Source organism: Zeus faber (assembly GCF_960531495.2).
Source record: "Zeus faber genome assembly, chromosome: 8".
NCBI lineage: Eukaryota > Metazoa > Chordata > Actinopteri > Zeiformes > Zeidae > Zeus > Zeus faber.
This window is the reverse complement of record NC_137195.1, coordinates 26,654,948-26,667,584: the sequence shown is the minus strand read 5'-3', so window position 1 is coordinate 26,667,584 and position 12,637 is coordinate 26,654,948. Positions and strand designations below refer to the sequence as shown.

General features: G+C 47.5%; 1 protein-coding gene across 1 annotated transcript in view; it reads right to left on the bottom strand.

The window, feature by feature from the left end:
- The window catches only part of adamts16 (ADAM metallopeptidase with thrombospondin type 1 motif, 16), a 61,227-nt gene extending 50,962 nt beyond the window's left edge, over nt 1-10,265 (bottom strand). The window contains exons 1-3 of the mRNA XM_080004867.1: nt 10,110-10,265; nt 9,888-9,978; nt 6,845-7,212 (exon numbers count right to left, since the gene is read on the bottom strand). Coding sequence (XP_079860993.1) covers nt 6,845-7,212; nt 9,888-9,978; nt 10,110-10,223 — 573 coding nt within the window. The 5' untranslated portion in view covers nt 10,224-10,265. The remainder of the gene's footprint in view (nt 1-6,844; nt 7,213-9,887; nt 9,979-10,109) is intronic.
- Between the last annotated feature and the right edge of the window lie 2,372 nt (nt 10,266-12,637).

Genomic DNA, 12,637 nt, shown 5'->3' with positions numbered 1-12,637 from the left:
GTCAACTTTTATATGTAGTGGTAATTAGACATCCTGACTCTTAGGCATTTTGGCCTGGTACAGGTAGGTTAGTTTAGGTATTATTGAGTTTATGTATAAAGTGCAGAAATGGTTAGGTTTAGGTATTAGGGTTGGAGTTGGTTAAGTGCAGGTATATGGTGAGAAATGGATATCTTTTGATATTAAGTGAGAAATGTTCAAGTTTCGGGATAATGATAGAGACGGCTACGTTTATGGGTCCGGTGTGGTTGAAGGTCAGGTTACATGGCAAATGTCAAAGATTTCAGGAGCGCCCAAAATGCAGACAAGTTGATACTAAATCAAGTATCATTGTAAAGTCACATTGGCTTAAGACTTAAGGCTTAAGAAGTGTAAGACTCAAGTTATAGTCACATACTGAGTTGTATATAACATTTGGACTACCCAGATAAATTAATCCCTTCATAATCTCTAGATACATTCCATCATGACGTGTGTAAGCAAGCCACTACGTCGGGAGATTAGGTCACGCCGGTAGCTTCTTCTAAATAGCCAAAGTCATCAGATTACACGCTGCGCTCCGAGAGGTGCAAATAGCAGTCGTAAAATGCTGAAACACTACTTGGGAGGGCGCAAACAGCTGGACTCTGTGGAGTCAAACGCATCCAGACACGCAACAACAGGAAAGATATGAGGGGTGGAAGGTGGAAAGGACTGGTGGGGGTTGTTGCACGGGAGCAAAAGCGGAACTGAGGGGAGGATGCATCGGTGCATTTAAAGATGCACCTGACTGACTCACTGCAGTATCTCTCTCTCTGTCTCCCTCTCCCTCTAATGCTCTCCCTCCCCACCAGCCCACCTCCTCTCATTCCTTCTCTCTCTCTCTTTCTATTCTCGGGTGGATAGTTAAGGCAGAAAAGCTTAATACAAAGGCACGGCTCACATTTATGACTTAACTCTCTGGCCCAAGCGGTGCTTTCAAAACCTTGGTCCAAGTTGAAGAGAGCTATGTCTAAGTCTAACGATATCTGGCTCAATGAAATGAGCATTTTCCTCTGTCCAGGGCCGTTTAAGGGCCAGTTAATGGCCCCGGCCCTTTATTTCTGATCAGTACAAATAATTTGCAGGAGGATTACAAGGACACAGCGCAGCGAGGAACCCTTCGCTGCGTGCAGACATTCATAAGCAGCGCGAACAGCAGCACAGCTTGAATGGAATTCCCTACATAAGCGATCGTACAGCGCAAGGCTCGCCCTCTCAAATCTATTCTGCAGAAATGCCAGAAACCAATTTATCGAAGACGCCACGGCAGTATTGTTAAATAAAACCCGGGACTCCAAAACAACATTTCTCATTGTAATTGCTTATTTGTGATCGACGACAGATGCAATCGCCAACTGTATCATTGGCATTTTGTCGGTGAGCTCACCAGAATTCCTTGAAGGAGCCGAAGAAAATCAGTCAAGGGCGAAACATGCCGACACATCAGTCTGGACTTGCGAAACTGTTTTAAAGTGATCCAGTTTAAATGTTTGAAAACTACGGGGGTAACACAGGGACCACACGGCGAGATCATCAAAGCCTAGTCCCATCAAGAGCCATCTTGACGTTATCGGGGGGAAATCCCAGAGAAAAGGTGGCACGAGTTTACCGCGCTCCAGTGCAATATCTACAACTATATGCTGCTTAACCCCGCGGGGTGGCAAACACGCCCATCCTTCTTTTACAAGAGGAAATTAAAAACAAACACAAACCTCCAACTGATTTTGTAGAGGGGAGAATGTTTAGCGTGAAGCTTTGGTTGATGTAAGGTGTGCGTGGCCTGCCTGGGTTAAATCTGATCAGACAAACCGATCTTACGGATACAAGGCACTGCATGAGAAAGCATTGTTTTGCAACGTTGCCGGGGTCAAAAGTAACCGCTTACTTTCACACTTTCTACACACCCTAAGGGAATAGAATTTTTTGGTAAATTTTAAGTGCCTTTATAATTTTGCTGTTTTCTATTTCAAAGCAAAATAACTCTAAAGTGGGACACATGCAAGTACTAGAAGCTGCAACTGGTTGAGAGGAAGAGTTAGCTTCAACATTTGCGCAGAAAAAGCTGTATTGTAAGCCCTTTAAACTTCAACAAGAGTTTAACTTATTACAATAACGTTAAGGCAAAGTCAAATATGAGTTTCTTTACTTTTGTTACTTTAGTGCATTTAACATCAATTACCGTACTTTGATATTTTTACTTGAGTTGGATGTGGAATGGAAGAATGCCCTTAGTCATTAAGTCAAGATTTGAACCATTCTAAGTTATTTGACCATATGAATGGTGTAGTGATCCTTCGTGCTTTTCTACACTGTTAAAAACAGCGCAGTCAGCTTTGATGTGGAAAGCTTGATTGTAGCGTCAATTCGTCAATCCATGTCAATCCGTTAGGATTTGCATTGATTTAAATCTGTACAACGGTGTGACCTCACGCTGTGGTGGGAAACTGTTATTTCTAATTAAAAGCGCAGCACTGGAAATCTGCTATACATATACCATATGCATATAGTGTATATGTGTGTGTATATATATGTGTATATTGTAAGAAAACAAACATTTCAATATTGAACAGCATACAGAGGAGACCGTGGCCTGTATCCTCAGACAAAGTGTGCGTGTGAGTGGAGATAACTTCACTTGACTTATGTCTCATGGGTTTGGGTTGTAGGACTTTGAAATCAACCACTTCCATTGTGTGACGGCAATAAAAACTTCCGCACTAAGACTCTGTCCTAGACACCCAATTGAAACCAGATTTTCTACTCTTATAGCCAATAGGACAGGTCAGGACAGAGACAAGACAACCACCATGGAGGTGACTGTCCTTAGGTTTTGCCAGGAATTAAATAGGACGCTATTATCTTCAAGTTTCTTTCTTTGAGTTTGGAAGAATATTCCGCCCTCAAAAGAGTTTCATATTCCAGACACAAGTTTTAAATGAGGCCCTGTGTGGGCCTCATTTACTTGCCGCTTAAATCCTCTTCCCTCCACCCCGTATAAAAAAACAGACTAAAGCGGATTACAGCGACAACATGAAGTTGACACACAGAAGGACCAGACTTTACACTCTCCCCTTCCCACATGTGTGCCACTGTGTCTGCAGAGTGTCAAGCTCTTTGGTAGGTTTACGCTGGCGCTGGTGAGCTCGTCTGCCCCCTTTATTCCACTCACTTCTTGCTCTTAAGTAAGTGGGTATTTCTTTTTTTTTCTTGTTTATCCTGTGGTCGAATTCCTTAGTGGCATCAAAGCGGGGCAATAAGCGTGTTTCTTGGCTGGCGGGGGAAACCAAGGAGGTTGAAAAAAGATTTATACACATGCTCTACAACCGGGCACTTCCCCGTAGGCGGACAGGTTTTCAACCCCTTCAAAATGCGAGGCGAGGAATAATCATCAGAGACCAACCCCCTCTCTCTCTCTCTCTCTCTCTCTCTCTCTCTCTCTCTCTCTCTCTCTCTCTCTCTCTCTCTCTCTCTCCATGTCCTGACACCCCTTTCCCCATTATATGCCTAATGATGGCAATGACTTCATTGCGTAAAACAATGGCTTCATGATTTCATTACATTACATTACCTTACTAGCAGTTTATACCAGTGAATACTGGAAGTCCTCAGAACACAAGCACAAATGGATTTAAAATGATTACTGTACATTCTGAGTACCAAAAGACACCGGACAATTAATAAATCCTTGTCCGTCTTTCCACTTTGACTGAGACAAATTAGCCCAAAGAGGCATCACTATCCTGCAGACCACTCAGCGCCTAATATGAAATCCGAACTCCGAAATACCTGCAGAAGGTCACAGGTGGGAACGGTACCACCTGACTAGTATCACGTTCAACCTGGAAGCCGGGTGCCAAGGCCGATCAATACCAGCCATTGATCTGACTTCCCCGGGTCAATATTTGCCTGTCGCTAGCCACGGCCGGCCAAAGACCAAGGTCCGCTGTGAGCAGTCTGCTCTAGTCTGGTGAACCCTGTTTAGACCAGACATACTGCTGATATAAAGTTTGAGTTTGGAATTGATACCGCTACGTGTGGGTAGTTTAGGATGACAACACACAATCTCACACACACACAGACACACACCTGCACTCAGTCAAACTTCAATGCAGATGGGGATCTAATAGAGAGCTACAATACAGTCTAGTACTGTATATCTAGACTAGAGTATCTTGCTGAGTTTCCATAATGCACCTCCGATCTCAAAATTCCTTTTTTTATTTCTTACAAACATGCATTGAAATATCTTGAAAAAATTCTCATCAGCTTGAGGCCTGCTGATCGACTTTTTGCACTTCTCTGACTCAGAGCAGAACAAAAGTCATATTCCCAGTGATGCACTGACCCACTTCAGCACCAGTCCGCCCCAGTCGTGAGAACCACATTAACAGTCTCCGTAACCTCTGGACCTCTGGCTGATTCTTTTACTGGGTTCTGCTCGGAAAGGCAAAGACACACACACACACACACACACACACACACACACACACGCACATACACACACACGCACACACACACACACACACACACACACACACACACACACACACACACACACACACACACACATGTGCGTATATACTGTATACACTTATGCTCACACACATAGGCCATCCACAAAAACTGGTATACAAACACAGTCAAGCAAAAGAAGAAGCATCCCTGGAGATGCGGTATTTTCCCTGTGTGGATTCAAAGGGCATTCTCAGACACAGCAGTGGTCTTTTGCTGTGGAAATACAAACAGCAACATAGACAACATTGCAATCCGTCACAATTAATAATAAAAATGAGAAGAAGAAGAAATGCTCATCTTAAATGTCTCGGCTGGGGCGGCGGCCAGAATCACTAAAATGTCATCTGACTACTTGTCTTCTACTTTAAGATCTGCTCCAACCCTGAGGTACATTTAAACTATATTCACCACAGACAAAAAGCATATATTAAATGGTAATCCATGAGATGATTTTATCTAAATGAATCTCATATTTGAGAAACAGCCATTCAAATGTATTTGCGTTATGGATGTTAATCTACAGCATATGCTGTTTCCATATTTGGTGGCGGGGTCCGCCTTTCATGCCAAAGAATACGCAAAATACAACGTCACCCTCAGATGAAAAGGGACAGAGAAAAAAGAACACAAATCAATCAATCAGTGGCAAAAGAAGTAGAATGCAAACTGTTAAAATAATTCACCGTCTTGGAGCGAAGACGAGGGTAAACCGAAAGTAAACCGAATTCTGGGAGTTCTTGTAGCGTAATCCACCCAAATCAGCCGATTTCACGGATTGCCACTTTGAGACAGATTTGAATGAAAGTAAATGTTACTTGAGTAATTATTCGACTCAATATGTTCCTACCCTTTCTCAAGCTGTAAACTGAACTGTGTTTATTCATATTTTGAGCTTGATTAATTCCACTTACTTTAACTTGTGAGTACTCTGGCCAACTCCGTTATTTTTTTCATCCCGCTGTTGTTCTTTCAGTCAGCCCACCTTTTGTCACAAGGGGGGCTTATGCTTGGAGACAGGCATGGCTTACTAAGCGGATTATGTCATGTGTGTTCATCTAGTGCTTTTTTCTTTGGCTGAGGACAGTTGAAGTGACAGTTTGATTGTATGGGTGGAGTGGGCCTGAAGTGTACTCCTTTGTCATTGCTTACAGTAGTGTTTTCCATAGTTTCATTCAGCGTTCGGACCACCACAGCCACAACAGCCACCACTACCTGCCAACATATGAGGTAAACACCAGACTTAAAAAAGACAGAAGTACTGGAATCTGTCAATGAAGAAAATGAACGAATATGGTCTGGTACAAAAACCTCCAAACGTGAACATTTAGCCAAACCGTCAGTATAAAAACAAAAATATACTTGAAATATGCAAACTAATATGGCACTAAAACCAAAGGAGGATGGACATTTTTGGTCAGTTAGCCTTTGGCGCAAATCAAAACGCTTGCCAAAGGGTTAGGGTTAGTACGCTAGCGACAAATGTTACAACATGGAGATGATATCAAGATATTCTCCATAACAAACCAAAAGACAGGACTATATTGATGGGCCCCGATGAGAAAGGCGGCCCCCGGTGATTGACTGAGGCCGCCCACTTAGCCAAAAGGGTGAAGTCAAGTTAAGTCAAGTACAAGTCAAGTCATTTTCTCAACAGACCTACAGGCCCGTGTGTTTCACTGACATGTAAGTCAACATGCGTTCACTCAAGTGCCAGGTGACTGGCGGCTTTGTGCTAGCTTGCTAGCATGTTAGCATGTTAGCACACTCTACGGCCACGCTTTGCGAACGTGCCGGCAAACTGTGGCTTATTGTCTGCAATTTCATTCATTTCATTCATTTCTCAATGACTTCCTTTTTGTGTTCCTCTGATCCTATCTGGTGCTGCAACTCAACTCAAAGTCAGTTTGGAATACCATGAGCGGAGTAAATCAAAACAACCAACCACCAACCAACCAATGGATCGATCAATGCACTAATTTTGCCTTATGTGGTTTCTGGCAGTTTTCCATCTGACAAAACTATGTTTGTGTTTATATTAGCAGTATCCAATGCAAGGAAGGGTTTTATATCACTTTTAAAGGTGTTACCATGATCCAGTAATCCTAGTTGCTTTCTGGCAACACCTTTGTCTCACTCAACAACCTTCAAACACAGAAAAATGGACCAAATTGGGAACCCACTTTTCCTTCCTCCTACTCCTCAACATACATAGGCACCCCTCCCAACAAACACAAGCAGAAAAACAGACCCCCCCCTCCCCCCGGACCCTCCACCCTCCCCACAACCCGACTCCAGACTCAAGACTCACCATCCCCGCACATGTGGAGAGCGCCACTGAGGAATTGACCCTCGACCTCAGCGACCCCTGGTAAAAGCAGAGGTCGTCCCTCTGCTGGTAGGCCCTCAGGCTCCTGGTGCCGTGCTTTCCCAGGACCTGGACGGTGAAGCCAGGTGCAATCAGGCTCCCTGAGGCTTCCCGCAGCTCCATGTGGAAGTCCTGTCCGAGGCCGCTGAGCTGGAAGTGGACCGTTTGATCGCCGTTGCCCTCTCCATAGCTTGCCGAACCAGAGTCGGGCCGCAGAGACCTGCGCCGCCTCCGCAGCTGGACGTGGGAGACCTCGTGTGATATGTACCGGCCCCGGTGGTCCACCTCGTACGGAGCCACGATCTCATATTCTGGAGACGGTTGAGGCGGCGGCCGTGGAAGAGTGAGAAGGGGGAAAAAAGTCAATCTCAACAAGTGTTCCACTTAGATTCCTTGCAGGAGTTGGAATGGTTTTTAGATATTGGTGTCAGATATGAGTTTAACACCAGGCTAAAGTCAGGGATCATATCAGAGAATATATACCCAATCCAAAAATCTGAGACCAAGAACCTTATCATATCAAATGTGTCATATTTTAAAGGAAAAGCAACTGGATTTCATTATGTCAATCATTATCAGTTATTATGTTCCAATGTCCGTAAACTAACACTCAGAGTTGTGGATCAGATCAGGACTTGGTATCAACAGTTCAGAATTCAGGTTCTGTATTATGTGAAGCAAAATCCCATTGGTAAACCTCCTACTTTTGAAGAAAAATAGGTACTTCAGAAAGTCTTTAGTGTCAATGTCCCTTGTCTAGGACCTACAACCCTTTTCCTCCGTAGGTTCTCCTTGACCTGGCCCATATATTTTTTGATGACGGGGTCAAGCAGAAGTTACAAGAACAGGAAGGGTTTTTCAGCACAGTCCTGTCCGGGATGGAGTGCATCATGTTTGACCTGGTGTTTGCTACTAAAGTTTTTACTACAGTTAGGGGCTGGTTAACAGCGGGTTATAAAAGCAGATGGAGGTAGGTCACAGCGCCGGGCCCTTAGACCAGTTAAATGTCTGTTTGTGGCCAGCTAAACTAATGGGAATTCCCTCAAAGGGTCAACATCTGAGCTAATTTATCCAGACCAGGACCCAAATTGGTTTCCCAGACCAAAAGGGTGAAGCACCAAGGCATTCCTGCCCCCAACGCCTCCTCAGTTAGTGTGATTTGACTAACACAGGTCTTTATCAAGGGAATTTACTTTCATTCTCTCTCACTCTTTGATACAAGGTGAAAAATCTGATTAGTTTTGGTATGCACAGTTAGATATCCACAAAGGAAATCAAACAAAACGACGGTGAGAACCTTCCCTGTGGTTACAGAAGGATCCTGGTACAATATCTCATTGCTTTCTAATCTTAATACACTTAATTCACATTTTGGTCCACGAGCAGCGCAAAACAAACAAATGCTAACCGCTGCACTGTTGATTTTGCTGCTATACGATGAATGGCCGTGGCAAAGTGCCGTTGGTGGCCCCTGGGAAAATGCCACACGGTAACTTCAGCACCTCGGAGTTCACGGAAATAACAGCAACCTTGGCCGTACAGTCAGTCAACAAGGGCCAACCTTGGGTTACTGTACGCTGTGACCTGCTTTTGGCAGGCCCAAATAATGGGTATATTTAGCGAGGAGACAGACGTGTCGTGGCAGTGGGGGCGATAGACAGTGTGTCATCAGTAGCGGTGTGAACGCCTAAGATCTGAACGTGGGGATGTTTTGAAGACCATATTTAGAACGTGACATTATGCTATCTTGTAAATCATCCCGATTTGCCTAGTACCCTATATGTGAACCCTACCCACATATGTAGTAGAGGCAGAGAAGGAAATGTGTCTCTGGGCGCTTGAGAGGTTTGGTTAAGACCCCAGAACACTTTTGTTCGAGGTGAACACACACACACACACACACACACACACACACACACACACACACACACACACACACACCGACTTAAATCTGTTTGTCCCTTCCCAACTTACAAACCAGCTGCAGTGACCCATGTCTGGCAGTGCACAAACAAATGCTTTTCTGGAAGAGAGAAGTGCGAACACACACACACACACACACACACACACACCCACACACACACACACACACACAAGCCAAACGCACACACACACACGCACACACACGCACGCACACACGCACACACACGCACACACACACACACACACACACACACACACAAGCACGCACGCATGCACACACACACACATATGCCACACATGCACACACACACACACACACACACACACACACACACACACACACACACACACACACACACACGCACACACACACACACACACATCTTGTGTGTTGGGGACCGAGTCAGGATCCTGTGGTGGTGGGCTTGTTGGTTTAGTAGGTCCTGAGTGCCAGTAGTAGAATTGATGGGTGGTGGGGTGGGGGTGCAGCCAGTGGGTACCTCTGGTTTTATCTTTGCTGAAGTGCTGAAGGAGAGTAACAGCCTCCTGATATATTGATGGTAGTTAGTGGCTGATAGTTATCAGTTTGAAGTTATCAATCAAAGTTGAGGCAAGAAAAGTAATTTCCGTGCATATCAATTCAAATCATGCACATAGTGATAGGAGCATCCGTTTGCTTTTGGTATGAGTTTTCACAAGAAGCGGTGGAAAGATTAAAATTTGCCAGCTAATGTTTAACATTTGATTAATCTTGCATTTAAACTCGGAACCCAAACAGACACATCTATAGCTTTAGCGTTAAAACGTGCACCCTGATATTTAGGGTTTAATCTGTGCTGTGTTAGGTAGACGGTCGCCCTCTAGCGGAGAGCGACGGCAACGCACACTGCAGGTGAGTCAATTCGGTGAAAAGTTTTTAATTGATTTTTTTTTTTTTTTTTTTTTTGTTGAAACAAATAGTTGCAAAACATCGACACTCGACACTTTGCAAGGGCGCGGCGGTCCGAAACAACCCGTTGTCACCGTTTGAGGATCGTTCCAATACAACCGCCGGTCACCATACCTGTGTTCCGAGGCAGATTGAGAGACCGCAGGAGCGTCGGTGCGTCGGGGCGGACTGCACCTTTAACACCAGCGGCGCTCGCAGACAGGCTCTGGATGGACGTCACACTGCGTTTACTGAGCGCTCCAAAGTTGTGACTTCACTATCCATAATACAAAACGATATATACTCATCAACAATAATTAAAAAAAAAAAAATAATAAAAATAAAAAATGCACTTACTTTGCAGGGGATTAAAAGGCAGAGGAGGCTGAGGGCTGCGAAACCCCCAGTCAAGCGGCTCCACTGTGCACGGATCCGCGGCGCAGCCATGGCTGTGCACGGGGCCACCTTCATGCACAGGTTCTCGGCTGCAGCAGAACAACTCCGAAGGCTGCGGGACGAGCCATGCACGGGTGAGTGGGGCGGCGGTGTCTCAGCGCATCGGTTCTTCCAGGTGCCTCTCCTCCTCGGCTCCACTGGGGCTTCACGGCTCCGCAGCCCCGCGTCAGCCGCTGCACACACACACACACACGCACGCACACACACACACACACACGCACGCACGCACGCACGCACACACACACTGCCCTTCATCCGGATGCGCGTTCTCCCATTGTTTCCCCCTCTGAGTCCCCCCCCCCGCCGCTATCTCTCTCTCTCTCTCTCTCTCTCTCTTCCCCTCTCTCTCTGTCTGCCCCCCCCTCTCTCTCTCTCTCTCTTCCTCTCTCTCTCCCTCTCTCTCTCTCTCTCTTCCCCTCTCTCTCTGTCTGCCCCCCCTCTCTCTCTCCCTCTCTCTCTCTCTCTTCCCCTCTCTCTCTGTCTGCCCCCCCCTCTCTCTCTCTCTCTCTTCCTCTCTCTCTCTCTCTTCCCCTCTCTCTCTGTCTGCCCCCCCCCTCTCTCTCTCTCTCTTCCTCTCTCTCTCCCTCTCTCGCTCTCTCTCTTCCCCTCTCTCTCTCTCTCTGTCTGCCCCCCCCCCCCTCTCTCTCTCTCTTCCTCTCTCTCTCCCTCTCTCGCTCTCTCTCTTCCCCTCTCTCTCTCTCTCTGTCTGCCCCCCCCCCTCTCTCTCTCTCTCTTCCTCTCTCTCTCCCTCTCTCTCTCTCTCTCTGAGTGATTGGAGGTGTGAGCGAGTGGAGCGTGTGAGCGTTTGGTAGAGTGAGTGGTTTTCTCTCTAACTTTTTCTATCAATTGCATGTTTATAATTATTTGTTGGTGACGGGTTTAGTTTTTTGTTGGTTGTAGGGTGTGCGCACAGCGGGTGGGGGGTGGTGGTGGTAGTGGTGGTGGTGGTGGTGCGGGTCCGCGGCCATGTCGGACCTCACCAAGCTAACGAGGAAGCACGGCATTAAGTTGCCCGTGTCTTCCTCGGTCTCGGTGGAGGACTGCAGCCTGGCGGTGGGGAAGGCTGTCGGCTACAGCAGCGTTGTGTCCGCAGCGCGGATGAACAGCGCGGTGGTCATTTTCCTGGATGGCGTAGACAAGGTGAACGCGGTGGTGGCGAGCGGCGTTACGGTGAACAAAATGTTTGTTCCCGTCCTGCCTCTCTCCACACCGGCGAGGAGGGTGAATTTGGCGAATGTTCCGCCGTTTATTAAAGATGAGACCCTCACTAAGGAACTGGCGAGGCACGGGAAGGTGGTGTCGCCAGTTAAAAAAGTCCCGTCGGGGTGCAAGTCGCCGCTGCTCAAGCATGTGGTGTCGCACAGGAGACACGTCCTGATGGTGTTGAACAACAGGGATGCGGAGCTAAACGTAGCTTTTAAAATCAGGGCGGATGAGTTTGACTACGTGGTGTTTGTCAACACTGACACCACCAAGTGCTTTGGGTGCGGTGGGGAGGGACACCAGGTCAGGGCATGTCCAGGTAAGAAGGCAGGCGGCGAGACAGGTGAGGGGCAGAAGGGTGGACAGGACAAGGAGGGAGCACAGGAGGGGGCAGGTGAGGGTCAGAAAGGGGAAAAGCAGGCGAAGGTGGGGGCACAGGAGGGAGCAGGGGGGGGTCAGGAGGGGGGAAAACAGGCAAAGAAGGGGGCACAGGAGGAGGCGGGGGAGGGCCAGAAGGAAGGAGGGGAAAAGCAGGTGAAGGTGGGGGCACAGGGAGAGGCAGGTGAGGGCCAAATGGAGGCAGGGGAAAGACAGGTGGAGGTGGGGGCACAGGGGGAGACAGGTGGAGGGCGGAAAGGAAAGGAGAAGAAACAGGTGAAGGTGGGGGCACAGGAGGGGGCAGGCGAGGGGCAGGGGAAAAAAAAGGAGGGGGGGGAGGGGAATGTGGAGCCGCAGGAGGGAACGGGTGGAGGTAGACAGCGCAGCCAGGTGAGCGTGGAGACACGGGGGGAGGCAGGCGAGGGTCTGGAAAGAAGGCAGGTAAGGGCGGGAGGACAGGAGGGGAAGGAGGAGGGTCCGGAAGACAGGCAGGTGGGTGCGGGGGGACAGGAGGGGACTGGTGAGGGAAAGGAAGCTACGGAACAAAGTCAAAGGAGTGCAGGTGACGTAGCTAGGGAGGAGGAGGCACTGGAAGGAAGTGACTTTGAGATGGGGGATGAGGACGATCGGTTGAGAGTCCCCCGGCTCAAAAGAAAGTCCAACAAAATGGCAGGAGACTCTCAGGCGAAGAGAGGGACAGCAAGCCAGGGGAAGGCAAGTCAGGAGGTGGAGCAGGGAGGCTCGGAGTCAGAGTCCTGGATGGAGGAGGACTCTGCTGCAGACAGTGAGGGGCAGGTTTTTCTCGGCGTAAAGAAGAAAAAGGGCAAAAAAAGCTACAGTGTGGGCAA